Raw genomic sequence first — 19,070 nt, 5'->3', positions numbered from 1 at the left:
TATTTAGCAATTTCTAGAGACATTTTGTTTATCATGACTGAGGAAAAGGTCTGGGCTATTGATTTCTAGTAGAAGCTAGAACTGATGCCAAATGTTCTACAATGCATGGAAAACCTTTCTCTTCCTCATCCCTAGCAAAAAATTATCTGATACACAATGTTAGTAGTGCTGAAGTTGAGAAAACCTGCCCTATGCTAATTAATGAATCCACTTTCCTGAAGGCTCAACAGTTAATTAATCCACCTGCAGATTTGGTCCCTGGGTCAGGAAAATCCCTTGAAGAAGGAAAATGGCAACCCATTGCAATATTCTTGCCTGAAAAATCCCATGGACAGAGTGGCCTGAAAGTCTAAGTGTTAGTCACAACCCCATGGACTGTAGCCTGCCAGGTTCCTCTGTCCATGGAATTTTCCAGGCAAGAATATTAGAGTGGGTTGTCAGTCCCTTTTCCAGGGGATCTTCCCTACCTAGGGATCGAACGCGGGTATCCTGCATTGTGGACAGATTCTTTACCGTCTGATCACCAGGGAAGCCCCTAGAGTAGCCTGGTGGGCTCCAATCCAAAAGGTTGCAAAGAGTCAGACAACTGAGCATCTAAGCACACATGGTGAAGATGCCATTCTGGATACTTAGAACTATCTGCCTCTGGCTATGGACTGCTAATCAAAGCTTTTGAAATGTCATCAAACCACTCCTAGAGTGTGATTTCTCAATTAGTATATTTCAACTATTAGCTAATGCTCTTTACCACTGACCATTAACTAACCTAGATTAAGATTAATTTGCACACAAAGGTATATTGCATGGGTCTAAGCTGTTGTGTTTTAAAGTAAATTGAATTCAGTATGATATTTAGTTCTCTTTACTCTATTTTTCTAACTATGAAGCCAGCAAGGGAAGACAGTACCCGCACTTTATTTTTAAGATACCCATTTAAAAATAGTTTTTACTTTTATCCACAAAGGGGATCATTTTGTCACAACTCATTTTGTGTCTCCAATATTTAATATCAAAAATAAAAATGTCTACCTATTTAAGGTGTTTCTAATTTGCTATTATAATAAATATTCCAGTGAATATCCTTGTATTTGTTTTAATATTTAAAATTATTTTCTTGGGCTATATGGTGAAATGAAGTCTCTAAAAAGTCTCAAAACTCTTAAAAAAGATTGCCAAACTGCCATTCAGGAGAGTTTGTACCAATTTAAATGTCCAAATAGCAAAACTGTTTGCTTAGTTCTCAGAAAGGTTGATAATACAATGTGTTATAATTACTAAAAATGTATTTGCAAGTTAGACATACTCACTTTATAATTTGCAAAGCAATGCACATAAATATTTTCCTTAATTTAATCAACCTCATTTGATTGATTGATTGAAGGCTGATGAGCTGCTTAAAAAGAAAGTTTATATTGGTTATTTAAATTAGGTAGAGTTCTGACTGTTTATATTTGATTTCACTAGCCAACAAGTGAAACACCTGAAAATATGGATCAGGAGAATCAGACAATGGTGACTGAATTTTATTTCTCTGATTTCCCTCAGTTTGAGAAGGGCAGTCTCTTATTCTTCATTCCTTTGTTCTTAATTTACATGTTCATTATTGTTGGAAATTTCATGATCTTCTTTGCTGTCCAGCTGGATGCACGTCTCCACAATCCCATGTACAATTTCGTCAGCATCTTCTCCTTCCTGGAGATTTGGTACACCACAGTGACCATCCCCAAGATGCTCTCCAACCTTGTCAGTAAAGAGAAGACTATTTCTTTCACTGGCTGCCTCCTGCAAATGTATTTTTTTCACTCACTTGGGGTCACAGAAGCCCTAGTCCTCACAGTGATGGCCATTGATAGGTACATTGCCATTTGCCACCCCCTCCGCTATGCAACCATTATGACCCCTCGACTATGCATCCAACTCTCTGCTGGTTCTAGCATCTTTGGCTTCCTTATGCTACTGCCTGAGATTGTGTGGATTTCTACTCTTCCCTTCTGTGGTCCCAACCAAATCCATCAACTCTTCTGTGACTTTGAACCTGTATTAGGCTTAGCCTGTACAGATACATCTATGATTCTGATTGAAGATGTGATTCATGCTATTTCCATCCTAACTTCTGTTTGTATCATCACCCTTTCCTATTTAAGAATCATTGTTGTGATCCTGAGGATTCCCTCAGGTAAGAGCCGTCAGAAGGCATTCTCCACTTGTGCAGCCCACATCACTATTTTCCTCCTGTTTTTTGGCAGTGTGACACTCATGTACCTGCGTTTCTCTGTCACTTTCCCACCACTACTGGACAAGGCCATTGCACTAATGTTTGCTGTCCTTGCCCCACTTTTCAACCCAATAATCTACAGTCTGAGAAACAAAGACATGAAAGATGCCATCAAGAAAATCCTCTGTTCTTGGGGCTTCACTGTGGTCCAATGGTTAAGAATCCACCTTGCAATGCAAGGGACACCAATTCAATCCTTGGTCCAGGGAAATCCCACATGCCATGGAACAACTAAGCCTGTGTACCACAACTACTGAGACGGCGCTCTGGAGCCTGTGAGCCACGACTACTGAAGCGTGCAAGCCCTAGAACCTGTGCTCCGCAACAAGAGAAGCCACCACAATGAGAAGCCCACACGCTGCAAGAGTAGCGCCCCGCTGCAACTAGAGAAATCCCTGTGCAGCAACTAAGACCTACCACAGCCAAAAAATAAGCAAACAAATAAGTAAATCTTAAAAACAAAAGAAAACAAAACAAAACAAAACAAAAAAACATAAAAAGAAAGTCCTCTGTTCTCAAAAAACGTTCAGTGTCTCCAGAAGCCAATGAAAATTCACTCTATCTGTTCAAGCATCTATATTCATAAGTTTAAAATGCTAACAAATCAGTTTTTAAAACTACTGGGCATAATTTATCTTTATGTAGTAGTTTGGGTATGATTTCCACTTTTCTAATGTAAGAACTATTGCTTAAGCTGATAAAGGAATTTGTTGGTGATCTACCTATCTTTATAACATTTATAGATTATTATGGAGTATTTTGTATACTTTATAACACCAAATCAATGGAGATACTGAACTAAATAATAATCATATTTATTTCTCGCAAATCGAAAATTTTCCCTTACCTACTCTTCCGTTTTATATTCACAGTACTCCTATATCATTATTATTATTAATTTATTTATAGAAGATTAACAAGATATGCAGCAGTGAAGTAGTTTAAGGCAGAAGAAGAAACCTGGCTTCCTAACATTCATCTAAGAGACATTTATCCCTCCATAGGTTGTCTAATGATAGATAACAATGATTGTGCAGTCCATATAGTCTTTGACCTTGGGATGTTTGTGTCCTGCTGTTTTTATTAACTTTTTTGGGTTTTGTTTTACATTGTTCAGAAAATTCTCGACCAAGTACTCTTGAAAGCTTGAAGGTTAAATAGACAAAATATATAGGCTTTGGATCAAAAAACTCCCATAAATTATGTAAATATATATAATTATATCTGATGTGCTAATCTAAAAAAATCACTATGACTATATAAATAATGTTCTATGTTATGTTATAATAAAATGCTGGGCCGGTCTCACACCTCAGTGTCCCTCTTCTTATTGCCTTTCTGCTCTGGAATGTTTCTCTCTTTCTTATTTTCTGCCTTGGAACTTATACTCAGCATTAAAAACAAACAAAAAAAATCCACACACACTTTTTTTCCTTCCCTACCTCAAACTTATTTATTTTTAATTGAAGGAAAACTGCTTCACAATATTGCATTGACCTCTGTCTAGATCAACATGAGTCAGCCATAAGTATACATGCATCCCCTCCCTCTTTGACCTCTCTCCCATACCTTCCCACCCCTCTTGGTTGTTATAAGAGCCCCAGTTTGAGTTCCCTGTGTCATATAACAAATTTCCATTGGTTATCTATGTTACACATGGTAGTGTATATGCTTCCATGTTACTCTCTCCATTCACCCCATTCTCTCTTTCCTCTCCCCCACCCATGTCCATAAGTCTGTTTTCTATGTATGTTCCTCCATTATTGACCTGTAATTAGGTTCACTGGTACCCCCTTTCTAGATTCTATATATATGCATTAATACACAATATTTGTTTTTCTCTTTCTGACTTACTTCACTCTGTATAATAGGCTCTAGGTTCATTCACCTCATTAGGACTGACTCAAAAAATGTGTTCCTTTCAATGGCTGAGTAATATTCCAGTGAATATATGTACCACTGTTCCTTTATCCATTTATCTGATGTTGGACATCTAGGTTGCTTCCTGTGTCCTCGCTATTGTAAATAGTGCCGCAATGAACATTGGTGTACTTTGCCTTTTTCAATTTTGGTTTCTTCAATATATATGCCAAGTAGTGGGATTGCTGGGTCATATGGTACTTCCACTCACAGTTTTTTGAGTAATCTCCATACTGTCTTCATAGTGGCTGTATCAAGTTATATTCCCACCAACAGTGCAGGAAGGTTCCTTTTTCTCCACACCTTCTCCAACATTTATTATTTGTGAATTTTTTGATGATTGCCATTCCAACTGGAATTCACATACATTTTATCTTCTGGGATGAGTCCATGCCTTCCTCCTACAAAAGTGCTCTAGTGATTTTAGGGGTAAATTGTCTCTAAAAAAATTTTTTTTTCAGCTCCTGTTCAAAGCAAACCAATTGCCTCAGTGGTATCACAAATAGAAGGAAGACAACCACAGGTATGAGAAGAAGAGAGGTGCCAGAAAATAGAAATATCAGTAGTATGGAACATCAAAACAAAGTTCAGTCAGCTTCGATCAGGGAGATAAATTCTTAAATGCACTTGGGTTAAGTGTTAAGGTGGAAGACAGTGCTAGCTCTCAACTCTGGATCAGACCCAGGCCCCGTTTCCTCTCATGCCTCATGGAGCCAGTGCTATCCTATATCCCCTCTCTCTCCAGTAAATGCAAATTATCTCTTACATTAATGTGAGCTTTTTGATACCCATTAGAAAATTTGGGGGAGTAAAGAAAAGTATATAGACTTTTCTTGGTTATAAAATTAAAATGAACTTATTTGAGGTTACTGTTTAGAAACCTAGCCTTTAGACCTTTGAACTCCTGGTTTAAAAGCTTAGTATTCCATTTATAAATCTAACAGATTTTGTTATTCACTATTAAAGGTGTTTGACAAGTATTTGGTCTGGTTTTATAAACTTGGCAATTAAATCATTTTAAATTACATTTAAATATGGTATACACTGGGCTTCTCTGGTAATTCAGCTGGTAAAAAATTCGCCTGCAAGCAGGAGACCCCTGGGTCAGGGAGTTTGATTCCTAGGTCAGGGAGTTCCCCTGGAGAATGGATAGGTTACCCCCTCCAGAATTCTTGGGCTTCCCTGGTGGCTCAGGCGGTAAAGAGTCCACCTGAAATGCAGGAAACCTGGATTCAATCCCAGAGTTGGGAAGATCCCCTGGAGGAGGGCATCGCAACCCACTCTAATACTCTTCCCTGGAGAATCTCCATGGACAGAGGTGCCTGGTGGGCTATTTAGTCCATGAGGTCACAAAGAGTCGGACATGACTAAGCACAGCACAGCACATGATGTATACTATTTTGCTTTTAAGTACTCGATTTTCTGACTCAATAAACAAAGACTCCACAGGTTTTAAAAAACAATCTTTATAATCTTAAAAAACTCTCCAAAACTAAAAAGTAAGTTATAAATATGGCTTATCCTAAATACTTTTAAGTGTTTTAATGCTGTGACAAATATAGTAGGATTTAAATTTTAAATAATAAAGTGTAAAACCTTGATTTAATGTGTGCATTTTATAAACTATAAATTTATTAAAAAAGTAAAAGGCTTCCCTGGGGGATCAGTGATAAAGAATCTGCTTGTTAATGCAGGAGACACAGATTTGATCCCTGGTCTGGGAGAATCCCACATTCTGTGGAGCAACTAAGCCTGTATACCACCACTATCAAGCCTGTGTTCTAGGGCCTAGGAACCGCAACTCAAGCCCATATGCCACAACCACTGAAGCCCACATGCCCAGACCCTGTGCTCTGCAACTAGAGAAAGCCCACACTGCAATGAAGACCCAGCATAGCCAAAAGTTAATAAATAAAAAAATTTTAAATGTATAAATTAATTGCTCAATTAGAAATCTAAAATTAGAATTGCAAGGTAGATTTAGTATTCTAATAGGTCCAATTATCTTAAATAATGCAACTGTATAAAATACTAAATATATACAAATTCCTTAGTGCAAAATATAGATAATAAGTTTTGATTCTATCAAACATTTCTAAAACCTTGTTGAGTTTAAAAGATACTAACCAACTAAAGAAATAATAATATGACCCATTTTGTTATTCATACAGCAAATGTTTACTAAGGCTACTGTGCCAAGCACTGTTTTAGGTGCTTGTGGTAAGACTAAAAACGTTCCCTGCCATTATGCAACTTGCACTATGATGAGGGAAGTTATCAAAAAAATACTAAAAATAAGAAAAAAATTCCAAAATAGAATAAAATCATCTAGTCTCTATGAAACAGAAAAATAAAACTATTGCAAGATAATAGGATTTAGTGTGGGTAGGGAGAAGGAAATGGCAACCCACTCCAGTGTTCTTGCCTGGAGAATCCCAGGGATGGGGGAGCCTGGTGGGTTGCCATCTGTGGGGTCATACAGAGTCAGACATGACTGAAGTAACTTAGCAGCAGTAGCAGCAGCAGGGATATCATAATTTTAAATAAAGTGTCCATAATTGGACCTCATTATAAGGTTACATTTGAACAAAGATTTGAATAAAATTGTGATTCATAGGAATATGAGGAGATAAAATAATGAATAATCTAGGCAGCAGTAAAAGCTAGTGAAAACCTGACTCAGAAGACATGATCAATAAGATAGAAGAACAAAGATAAAGAATTCTGCAAGTCAAGTGAACAGAATACATCAAGAAAGAAGTGATTGTTAAATTCTGCAAAATAGTCAAATAAGGTAAAGACTGAAGGTTGACTTTGAACTTAGATACTTGGAGATCATTGTTAAATAAATAAGAGAAGTATGCATGAAATGGTGACAGTGAAAGCCTGACTTGAGTAGTTGGATAGAAAAGAATCAAAGAAAAATTGGAAATTTCAATTACAGATAACTCTTTCATGGAATTTTACTACTACTGAAAACAGAGAAATAAGGTAATAAGGAGCAAGTGGAATCATTAAAATACTTAGTTAAGGGTGAGTCACAGTATATTTTAAACCATAATATAGGATACATATATCTACATAAATGTATATTCACATCCATATTTATAGCTAAAACAGTGTTTTTACAAAAGAATACTTATGCTTAATCCATATGGTACCTCTCATGTTTTCTTTACTTCCTTTCCCCATTCTATTTCTTTAAAATCATTTTTGGAACTGATTTCACCACTTCCTAATGGATTGTGATAAGTTTGAAAAATTGATGAAATTAGGTCTTTAATTTTTGCTGTCTTTGGATGAGTATTTAATAAGCTGTTTCTATTTTAACTTTGTATTTGCTTATAGTTTTCTAATTTATTTATAATAAAGTGTTGCAATTTATTAAAAAAACAAGTGCTATTTTTAAAAATCATGGCAATTTTAATATGATGAAGAAAATAAATATACACTCTCTGACAGTACTGACATGATGTTAAAATAGTATAATCTTTTCTAGAGCAATTTAGCAATATGCATCAAAAGAATTAATATATCTATTTAGAAGTAGTGACAGAGAATGCTCTTTTGATGAAGTAGCATTTAAACTGACAGTTGAATACTGAGAAGGAATCAGCCAGGAAAACATATAAGATAAAACAATTGTGCAAATATCTTGAGGTTAGAAATAGCTGGGTTTCTAAGAAAACCATTTTAAAGGAACCAAATGCATATGTGCAAATGGAACTCAGTAAGAGTCATGAGATGAAGATTAGTAGCAAAATATGCAAACTTGCAGCACATATTATGAGATACTGGAATTTGTTCCAACTGAAGACACTGAAGACATTGAAGTAAGATATTAGATTCCTGGAATAACATCCCTGCTGTTGTATGAATGCAAATTGTGTGCACGCTCAGTCGCTTAGTTGTGTTCAACTCTGCAACTCCATATGCTATAGCCTGCCGGACTCCTCTGTCCATGGGATTATCCAGGCAAGAATACTGGAGTGGCTTGCCATTTTCTTCTCCAGGGGATCTTCCTGACCCAGAGATCAAACTCCTGTCCCCTGTGTCTCCCTCATTGGCAGGTGATTCTTTACCTCTGAGCCACCTAGGAAACCCATGGATACAAGTTGGAGTACAGCAAATGTGGAGGTGGAAAAGATGAATTATGGGAACACAGTAATGCTTTTCTGTTACAAAACAGTCTGCCCCCAGAATTAGAGCTTGAAACAGAAACTATCTCTCTGTCTCTTAATTTATGGGTTAATTTTCACTGGAGTCAAATAGCTAGTTCTTCTAGTCCTGGTTCCCTCATGCATTAAGAGTCAGCAACTGTTTGGTTGGAACTGACTGAACTAGGGCAATGCTCTGTCTGGCTAAGACAGTTATACTCTCTCCCATGTCTTTCATCTTGCAGTAGGCTAGCCCCTATTGTGCATATAATGGCTAGTTGAAGTGTTAATATAGAGGCTGAGTACATGGGTTTCTAGAGACTCATTTCAGAACTGGCACATAAATCCTTCTGTTGCATCCTACAGCCAAATCAGTTTAAAAGGGGGACTTGTTCAGTTGCTCAGGAGTGTCCGATACTTTGTGACCCAGGGAGAGAAATAGTGACCCCCACAAAAGACTGTGCCAGATCTGCCTGTGAGGGTTTGAGGGTCTCCTGCAGAGGCATGAATCAACAGTGGCCTGCCGTGGTGACACAGGCTCTGGCAGCAGCAGTCCTGTGAGGTATAAGTCCTCTTGGAGGAGGTTGCCATTAGTCCTACCATAAAACCGCTGGCTGGGTGACCCAGAAACTGAAGAACAATTATACAAAAGAAGTTCTCACACTGTTGCAAAGGTTCTAGGCCCCACAACAGACTTCCCAACCTGGGGATCTCTTAAAGGGACTGGGCATCCCCAGGGAATCTGACTTTGAAGGTCAGTGGGATTTGATTACAGAACTTCTATAGGAGACTTTGGAGGGCACAAAACAAACCTTATGTGCACCAGGAACCCAGGGGAAAGCAGCAGTGATCCCCAAAGGAAACTGAGCCAGACTTGCCTGTGAGTGTTTGCGAGTCTCCGGCAGAGGCATAGGTAGACAGTGGCCTGCTGCAGCAGGGTCAGGGGCACTGGCAGCAGCAGTCTTGAGAGATGTGGCATGTTGGCATAAGTCTTCTAGGAGAAGGTTGCCGTTAGCCCTACCATAGAGACTGTGAAAGTGAAAGTGTTAGTTGCTCAGTCATGTCCGACTCCATGATCTCATGGACTGTAGCCGGCCAGACTTCTCTGTTCATGTAATTTTCCTGACAAGAATACTGGAGTGGGTTGCAATGCCCTTCTCCAGGAGATCTTCCTGACCCAGGGGTCAAATCCAGGTCTCCCACATTTTAGGCAGATTCTTTTCCATTTGAGCTAATGGGGAAGCCCTTGAGACTATAGCCCTACCACAGAGACTCAGATTCCAGGACTGGGTAGCCCCAGGCCAAAATACAGGGTGGGAGTACATACCTACCCATCAGCAGAAAATTGGATTTACTGAGCAGGCCCTGTCCACCAGAGCATGACCCAGTTTTCCCAACAGCCAGTCTCTCCCATCAGGAAGCTTGCACAAGCCTCTTATCCTCACCTGTAAGACAGCAGACAGAATGAAAACCACAATCACAGGAAACTAACCGAAATGATCACGTGGATCCCAGACTTGTCTAACTCAATGAATCTATGAGCCATACTGTGCAGGGCCACTCAAGATGGCTGGGTCGTGGTGGAGAGTTCTGACAAAATGTGATCCACTGGAGAAGGGAATGACAAACCACTTCGGCACTCTTGCCTTGAGAACCCCATGAACAGTATGAAGAGGCCAAAAGATAAGCCTCCCAGGTCAATAGATGTCCAACATGCTACTGGGAAAGAGTTGAGAAATAGCTCCAGAAAGAGTGAAGAGGCTGAGTCAAAGTGGAAATGATGACCAGTTGTGGATGTATCTGGTGGTCAAAGTTAAGTCTGATACTGTAAAGAACAATTTTACATACAAACCTGGAATGTTAGGTCCATGAATCAAGTTTGATTTGATGTGGCCAAACAGGAGATGGCAAGAGTGAATATTGACATTTTAAGAATCAGAGAACTAAAATGGATGGGAGTGGGAGAATTTAATTCAGATAACCATCATATATACTACTGTGGGCAAAAATCCCTTAGAAGAAATGGAGTAGCCCTCATAGCCAACAAAAGGGGTACCTAGAGGGGGGAAAGAAATTTCACTTCTTGGTAGAGTGAGTAAGTGTCTGAATGCTCAGTCATGTCCAACTCTTTGTGACCCTGTGGACTGTAGCCCACCAGACTCTTCTCTCCATGGAATTCTCCAGACAAGAATCCTGGAGTGGATAGCCATTTCTGTCTCCAGGGGGTCTTCATGACTCAGAATCAAACCTGAATCTCTTGTCTCTCTTGCACTGGCAAGCAGATTGTTTACCACTGCATTAGAAAGAGCTGCCAAATTAGCTTGCAAAAGGCATGGATACAGGGAAGAGTTAAGATTGTGTGATTTTCTTTGCCACATAGAGATGATTGGTATCCCCACATTATGCTAAAATTTTCACTGGAACCACTGGAACTAATCCTGTATGTGTGGGCTCAAACTGAAAGGCAGTGGTCTATATTTAGAGCTTGAGTAGAGGAGTATCTTCAGCAAAGTAAACAAGTTTATCATGGCATAGTGTGCTACAATTAACAATTCTATTGCAAATGATATTTTATCTTCCTCAGGGAAATTCAACAGGCCTGGAGAAAGGCCACTATCCTTTCAGAGAATAGTTAAAAACAAAAACAAAACAACAACAAAACACACCACAAAAAAACACACCCCAATTCTGTTGAAAACAATTCTTCAGAATAATGGTATGCATGTGTATTGATTCTGAGCATATCTATCAAAAGTGATCATAGTTAAGGAAGAAGACTCTTGGAGTTCTTAACAGAAAGGAGAACTAATGAGAAAAGACCAGAGGAGAAGGGTTCTACTAATTAACCCATGGGGAAATAGAACTGCTGTTTTTCTTCAGGCATCAGGGGAAATATTTTGGTAGAGAAATATCCCCAAGAAGATTTTAGACAGGTATAACAGACCTACCTGAGGAACTGAAGGGACTTGAACTGCTTAAATGCAGGAAAGGGAAGGGACCTCCTTGTTTCTGCCAAAGGTAAGAGGAAAATGCACACAGTCCAAGATGAGATTGGCCCAATGTTAATGAGAAAGTCAATTTCTTCCCAAGCAGAAAGAAAGGACACTTAGCTAGTGTCCTTCTGTTAACTTAAATACCAATATTTGTGGACATATTTGAGATTGCATGAATGGAATTAGGATCAGATGGGAGGCAATAGATTTAAAACCAGTGATAATGTTATGTTTTATCTGAGGCATGATGGGTTGAATAATTAACACCTTTTCCCTAATTATTATGTTTCTCTGTTTTCACACCTTCAGAGTTTCTCTAAATTAACTCTGGTCCAAAAGTAAGTCATTTTACATACTGGTTTCTGTTCCCAATGAAATGAATATAAACCAAATGAGAACATGAATAAAGAGAGATTAGGTAGGATCAGTAGATTATTACTGAAAGTCATATCCCGGAGTATTGACTCAAATTGACTAGTCTCTAACTCCAGATCAGTTTTTTAATGCATATCTTCCTTTCTCCAATGGAGTTGGGTCAGCTCATTTCTCTTCTCCCAGTCTCCAATAGATAAATTTCATATGAAGCTCTGTAGAGGACAATACTGATTTTGCTAAAATATAAACACCTGGATTCTATTGACTTCCCTGGTGGCTCAGACAGTAAAGCGTCTGTCTACAATGAGGGAGACCTGGGTTCGATCCCTGGGTCAGGAAGATCCCCTGGAGAAGGAAATGGCAATCCACTCCAGTACTCTTGCCTGGAAAATCCCATGAACAGAGAAGCCTAGTGGGCTACAGTCCATGGGGTCACAAAGAGTTGGACATGACTGAGCGACTTCACTTTCACTTTCTATTGAAAGGATTACTACTAGTCACTTAGAGGAAATAAATAGAGGAAATAAATAGAGATGCTAGAAACCCAAGAAGCCAGCAGCTGTGACTGCTTTAGAGGTTGAAAATGTCTCAGTTCTAAGGAATTAGCAGTAGTCATTTCTCCACTAATTTGTAAACGGAGCTCATGTAACTCTTCTTTGCTCCTTCCCTTAATCTCTTCCTGAGTTCAGCTGATCTAAGAGCATTGAATTGCCAAGTGTCCAGACGGTGGGTTAAAGCAACAACCGAAACAAGTGAGAGTAAAAGTGAAGCTTTGAATCACTTACCGTGAAAGTGTGACTGGAGAAAGGACCAATTCCCCCCATCCCAACCCTGTTTCATATCTCCTATAAAACTGAGCATCAGTCAAGCATCAGGGTTATCAACACAGACTTGGAGGTCATTTCAGTGTTGAAGGGACTCTGAGCAAAATACTGTAACATTTTATAGACATTGAAATAGAGGGGAAGTCACAGAGTGAGCTAAGTCAGAAAGGAGAAAAGTATCTCAAAGGTTTTTCCTTCTCTTCCCATAAGGAGGCCTCGGTAGAGATACCTGAGGATGACTTTGGTACTTTGGTCCAAGGCTTCAGCTAAAGGGACTTAGGAATGAAAATGCCGGGTGAATGTCAATGTTCAAAAAGCATGAATGACCAGGGGAGACTGGGTCTTTTACTGCAACTCCCTTCAGAGACTGTGATGACCTGGCTCTGCACAAATTAGGAGTGGAAAGGGCATCTATCCCCTGGAGAGTCTGCCGGGAAACATCCGAAGACTCATCCAGGTTTTTCATCAGGAGCCAGTTTCTTCACTGTCCATGTATTTTTGAGGTGGAGGGTAGAGCAAAATGGGTCTTCCACTCTCTTATTATCTTATTCCTGTACATTAAACTCTTAAATCCACTTCCTTTATTTAAAAGTGTAATTCCTTCCTTTCTGATTCTTTCCCTTTGGGTTTTGGGATAGCCTAACATTTCCGTGAATTTGAAGTCAATCCTGTTTCTTTCCTTCTTTTGTGGATTTCTCCAAGACTTTCCTAATATAGCCTTGTTCCTACTAATCCCAACTAATACCATTCCTTCCTATTCTTTCCTATGAATACCCAGCAGCATTTTTCCCTTGGCAAATAGTCTTCTCTGTGTCTATAATGTCTATTTACCTTCTTGCTTAACTGAAGTGAATCTCTTTTCTAAAAACAATACCATTTTCAGATGAAAGTTGCCAACTCTTCCCACTTCCCTTGTGTTTCTAGGCTGAGAAAAGTTCCACGGAAAATGTTTTATTGCTATTCTCCTTTTCCTTACATTGCTGTTACCTAAAAATTATTTTCTTTGGCACATACTTTAATACCTTCAATCTTAGTTGTGCCATGCAAAGACATTAAAGTTTACAGGAATGACTCAGTTAACAACTTTTCTCATAAACTTTTACTATGAATTTATATGATTGATTTTCTCCCATTCTAGGACTTTCGACATATAGTAATTATTCTACCTTACATATTTTAAACTCTAATATATCTGTCTTTAAGAATATGACCTTTTATCTGATTATTATTTCTGTTATAATTTCTCTTGAATTTCATGGGAGTATCAGTTTCTAGGCCTCCATTTCCACATAATTATCAATATCTTATTGTCTTCACATTCTTATACATCCATCTTAAACCCCTAAATCCAAAAGCTAAGCAATGTATGTCATTATCTTTGAGTTTTTTCCTTGAAGCATTTCAGCCGCTTTCTCCAAATCTACTAACCTTAAAGTTCCAATTCTAATATAATCACCTTTTTTTTTGTAATTCAGCTAAGAAAACTGAATAGGGAGACAGTTATTCATTCAGAATCTCTTCTTCTTTTCAATATCTCTAACAGATAGATGTTTTAGGAGTCTGGTTAAAAAGATTTCAAGAACCAGATTCCCAAGAGAGAGTCCACAGTTCACCTACTGGGCCTCCTTCATACTTACAAAATGCTCTAGTGCTGAATTTTTCACCAGTCCTTTCATTCTTTGGTGGCCAATTTCTACTAGATTTACTTTTGCTGCTGCTGGAGTTTTCTACCAAATCTCTATATCGATATGTGTGTCTGAAAGCCTTATTCTCTTCTCTAGCTACACTCTAAGCCGCTCTGTGGCCTGATAAAGAAGCATAATATTGGAAACTGGGGATGTTCCAGAAAATGCAAAATTTAACTTTATGATGATTACATCATTGTACGAACTAAAAGTTTTGATTTTTCTAATCTATAGCCAAGAGTCATTAGAGAATTTAGCATGTGATTGATAGTGATTTTGTGAGTTCTTATAAAAATGTGATTATTAATAGTACCCCTAATATTCTACTTTATTGTAGTTAATATGGCTTATAAACATGACATTATTAATACTTTATTTGCTTATTATCTGTCTCCTTAATTAGTATATAAGGTTCATGAAAGTAGAGACTATTTTCTTCACTACTGAACTCAATAAACCTACCGTTGTGTTTGGCACGTGTGTGTGTGCTCAGTCACGTCCAACTCTTTGCGACCCCATGAACTGTAGCCCACCAGGCTCCTCTGTTCATGGAATTCTCCAGGCAAGAATACTGGAGTGGGTTGCCATTTCCTGCTCCAGGGGATCCTCTCAACCCAGGATCAAATCCACTTCTCTTGAATTTCCTGCATTGGCAGGAGGGTTCCTTATCACTGCATCACCCAGGAAGCCTGAGGCACACAATAGGCACTAAATGAATACTTGTTTAATGAATCAAAGAATGATAGAAGTAAATAATTTACCTCAAGTGTTGTTCTTTGTACTCATGTAAGGTAATTGACCTGATCCTTCACACTTCATCTAGGGAGTGAGTTGCGTAAGGCTGCTGAGACCATGGTGAGAAGTAACCAAACGTCTATGGTGACAGAATTTTTCTTTTCTGGACTTCCCGAGCTTGAAGATGGTAACCTCCTCTTCTTTATTCCTTTGTTAGTCATCTACATATTCATCATTATTGGGAATCTCATTGTGTTTTTTGCAGTCAGGATAGATACTCATCTGCACAATCCTATGTATAATTTCATCAGCATATTCTCATTTTTGGAGATCTGGTACACCACAGCCACCATTCCCAAAATGCTCTCCAATCTTGTCAGTAAGAAGAGGACCATCTCCATAACTGGTTGCCTCTTGCAGATGTACTTCTTCCACTCACTGGGCAATTCAGAGGGGATTTTGTTGACTACCATGGCCATTGACAGGTATGTTGCCATCTGTAATCCTCTCCGCTACCCAACCATTATGACGCCCCGGCTGTGCACTCAGCTCTCTATAGGCTCCTGTATCTTTGGTTTTCTTTTGTTGCTCCCAGAGATTGTATGGATTTCCACACTGCCCTTCTGTGGGCCAAACCAAATCCACCAGATCTTCTGTGACTTTGAACCTGTGCTATGCTTGGCATGTACAGACACATCCATGATTTTGATTGAGGATGTGATCCATGCTATTGCTATCATCTTCTCTGTCTTGATAATTGCCCTCTCATATATCAGAATCATCACTGTGATCCTAAGAATTCCCTCTGCTGAAGGCCGTCAGAAGGCCTTTTCTACCTGTGCATCTCATCTTGGTGTCTTTCTGATGTTCTATGGCAGTGTATCCCTCATGTACCTGCGTTTCTCTGCCACTTTCCCACCAATTTTGGACACAATCATTGCACTGATGTTTGCAGTTCTTGCTCCCTTTTTCAATCCTATCATTTACAGCTTGAGAAACAAGGATATGAAGATTGCAATTAAGAAGCTTCTCTGCCTTCAGAAAGTATTTTATGCATCTGCAAGTTAATGCTACATCCCAAGAGTTGATTGATCATTAAAATCTCTTAATTTGATTGTCACTGTAATGTTCTAGATCCTAAAATTAACATAATACTAATTTATTTCCATACTGATATTTTCTGTTTATCCCAGTTCTTCTTCCTATGTATCTGTTTATTACATTTATATGTATTCAATTAAGATATCAATAACTACCTGTATAGACTTGAACAGATAGATAAATAATAGAAACGAAATATGATGTTTACACCATCAAAATATATTTGAGCATTAATTTTATTGTTATTTGCTTTCTTGAACATTTATTTTATTGTTTATGAACATCAATTTTATTTTTAATATGTTTTAAAATTATTATATTATTATTATAATGTTATAGGCATTAGTAACAACTGAAAATTATAAAATATAGCAGTTAAAAACATAAGATCTAGAGAAGATGGTGAGGTCCATATTTTACTAGTACCACATACTAGCTTTGAGACCTTGAACAGGTTGTTAATTAATCACTCTGCATCTTAGTTTCATCATCTACGAAGTGGGTATAAAAGTAATATATGTTGAAGGTAGAACTTCATATAGTTTTATAAAAACTGAGTGAATTACTCTGTGAAAGTAATTAGAATGTTTCATAACATAGGGCGAGTGCAAAAATAAGTGTTAGCTATTACTATTATTTGCCACTAATTACTTGCATTTATTTTGGATGTTTTAAAGAATGCTATAGTAAAGAATGATATATTAGAAATGAAATCTCATACATTTATCTATGATTATTATTCATAGAGTTTTGTTAATATTGTTTTGCTGGGGCCAAGTGGAATCAATCGTCACTTTAACTATTTTGGTTGAATTTGACCAATTTGATTGAATTAGACTGTTTGATTTAATGTGATTTCAAACACACTCTGAAATGATAAAAAGTAGATAGATGATGAATAGAGAGATAATATATATAATTAAAGACACAGAGCTTTCTGAGCTACTTCTCTTGCTTTTATTTTTGTTCTCTTTGTGTTGTCCAAGGACATTCATAAAGGCTATTTTTATACCTTGAAATACCATATGTCACATTCCTTTCAAGAAAAAATTAATATATTTGATTTGAAGTGTCTAAAGGACCAGCTGAATCTGTTGGGTAGTCCAGAAATGATCAAAGCTGTATATATAAAAACTACAGTAAATCAGAACATACAAAAAGTAAAATAATATAAAACCAAAATACTATAAATACTGTAAAAAGATTGCCCTTAATTTATCCCTAAACTTGAATTGTTACCCCAGTATGCATACATACAAAGTCCAATTGAAGACCATACTTATCAACAGATATTGATAGAGAAAATAGGATAAAAGAATCTAGGGATGAAAATGGATACAATTCTACATATAAGCTATGAAAAAAAAAAATGATCAAAACTTGAAAAAGCAGATGCTGAGAAGTCATGGTGCATTAGGAAGCTCCAGATACAGGAAACAGAATCAAATAGAATCACAGTGGAGCTGTCCCTTGAGCTGTGTTCAGAGAAGTGTATGAAAAGTAAGTCTGAAATACACAAGAGAAGTGATTAAATACCCAACTAATCTCCAGCTGCTAAAACAAAACCAGAAACATACAACTTCTCGACACAGAAACAGTCATCTACAGCTGATGTCAGACTTCATGGCAGATGCTTCCATGTTTGTGATGAGCCATTAGATCATCGACACATTCTTCTCTAGTTAGCTTTGTATCTGTGTATGTAGTCACATACACGAACACACACAAATATACCCACACACCCAGATTATCCTTTTGTAAAAAAATTACTTTAGTCTTCCCCTACACTGAGTGCTATAAGACCATTAAATGTGTTTAATGCATGGCTCAGTAATTACTTGAAGAATTACTATAATTAAATAGAGATAGAGATTTGAGGATTGGAAACAAATGAAACAGAATAAATCTAATTTAAAAAATAAGTAAAATAATTTTTATTAAAATGTTCAATGAAATTTGTGAAAATAGTATTAGTATCTATTAGTAAAAATGCGGGCAAATGAAAAATACAAAAATAGAATGTAATAGAAATATTGAATAAATTGAATACTACAAAAAATGAAAATATTGACTTAGAAGAAAGCCTAAAGGACATATTCCAGAAAAAAAGGACCAACATGAAAAGCCTAAGATTAAATGTAAGGAAAGAAATATATAGGGAATATATTCACTTATTCTACAAACCATATATTGTTGTTATTGTTGTTCAGTAGCTAAGTTATGTCTGACTTTTTGTGACCCCATGGACTGCAGCTTCCCTGTCTTTCACTGTCTCCTGGAGTTTGCTCAAATTTATGTTTATTGAGTCAGTGATGCCATCCAACGATCTCATCCTCTGCCATACATATGAATATATAAATTCCATAAAGAAACAAAGTAGAAGAAAAATAATAATTGAAATGAAAGGAAATTATTTTTGAGCTAAAGAATAACTGAGTCAGCAGATCAGAAGGGACTGTTTCACATAAGACCTGGGACTGTAAAATTCCTAGAAGAAAACAGAGGAAAATACCCTTGGCATCAATTTTGGCAATGACTTTTTATGTATGACACCAAAAGCACAGGCAACAAAACAAAAATAGACAAGCAGGAAGGAAAAATAGACAAGTGGGACTACATCAAACTAAAAACTACTGTACAGCAAAGGAAATAATCAACAGAACAAAAAGGCAACTGACAGAATGTGAGAAACATTTGCAAACCATATATCTGAGGAGGAGATAATTTCTAAAACATTTGTTAGTCACCCAGTCATGCCCGACTCTTTGCAACCCCATGGACTGTAGCTCATCAGGCCCCTCTGTTCATGGAATTCTCCAGGCAAGAATACTGGAGAACACTGGAGTGGGTTGCCATTTCCTTCTCCAGGCAATCTTCCCAATCCAGGGATCAAATCCTGGTCTCCACATTGCAGGTGGATTCTTTACTGTCTGAGCTACCAGGGAAACCCCAGAATATATAAGGACCCCCTCAAATAACTCAATTAAAATGGGTAAAGGATTTGA

General features: G+C 37.6%; 2 protein-coding genes across 2 annotated transcripts; both read left to right on the top strand.

The window, feature by feature from the left end:
* The first annotated feature begins 1,488 nt into the window (after nucleotides 1-1,488).
* Nucleotides 1,489-4,816, top strand: LOC147376800 (olfactory receptor 6K3-like). The gene is made up of 2 exons (XM_086394083.1): nucleotides 1,489-2,429; nucleotides 4,657-4,816. The coding sequence occupies exons 1-2, from the start codon at nucleotides 1,489-1,491 to the stop codon at nucleotides 4,814-4,816; spliced, it is 1,101 nt and encodes a 366-aa protein (XP_086250209.1).
* A 10,259-nt stretch (nucleotides 4,817-15,075) lies between these two features.
* On the top strand, nucleotides 15,076-16,032 carry LOC147376799 (olfactory receptor 6K3-like). Its single transcript, XM_086394116.1, has one exon. It carries the CDS (start codon nucleotides 15,082-15,084, stop codon nucleotides 16,030-16,032), a length of 951 nt encoding a protein of 316 aa, XP_086250242.1. The 5' UTR covers nucleotides 15,076-15,081.
* The last annotated feature ends 3,038 nt before the right edge of the window (nucleotides 16,033-19,070 follow it).

This window comes from Bos grunniens, chromosome 3, assembly GCF_055505025.1.
Source record: "Bos grunniens cultivar Pamir isolate PY7600 chromosome 3, Bosgru_T2T1.0, whole genome shotgun sequence".
Classification (NCBI taxonomy): domain Eukaryota; kingdom Metazoa; phylum Chordata; class Mammalia; order Artiodactyla; family Bovidae; genus Bos; species Bos grunniens.
This window is presented reverse-complemented; position numbering and strand designations above follow the sequence as displayed.

Excerpts from the sequence above, each read along its gene's own strand:
- LOC147376800 (XM_086394083.1), top strand. The coding sequence starts at position 1,489 with ATGGATCAGGAGAATCAGACAATGGTGACTGAATTTTATTTCTCTGAT. Across the intron at positions 2,430-4,656 it reads GGCTTCACTGTGGTCCAATG|CTCCTGTTCAAAGCAAACCA; the intron begins GTTAAGAATCCA and ends TTTTTTTTTCAG.
- LOC147376799 (XM_086394116.1), top strand. The coding sequence starts at position 15,082 with ATGGTGAGAAGTAACCAAACGTCTATGGTGACAGAATTTTTCTTTTCT.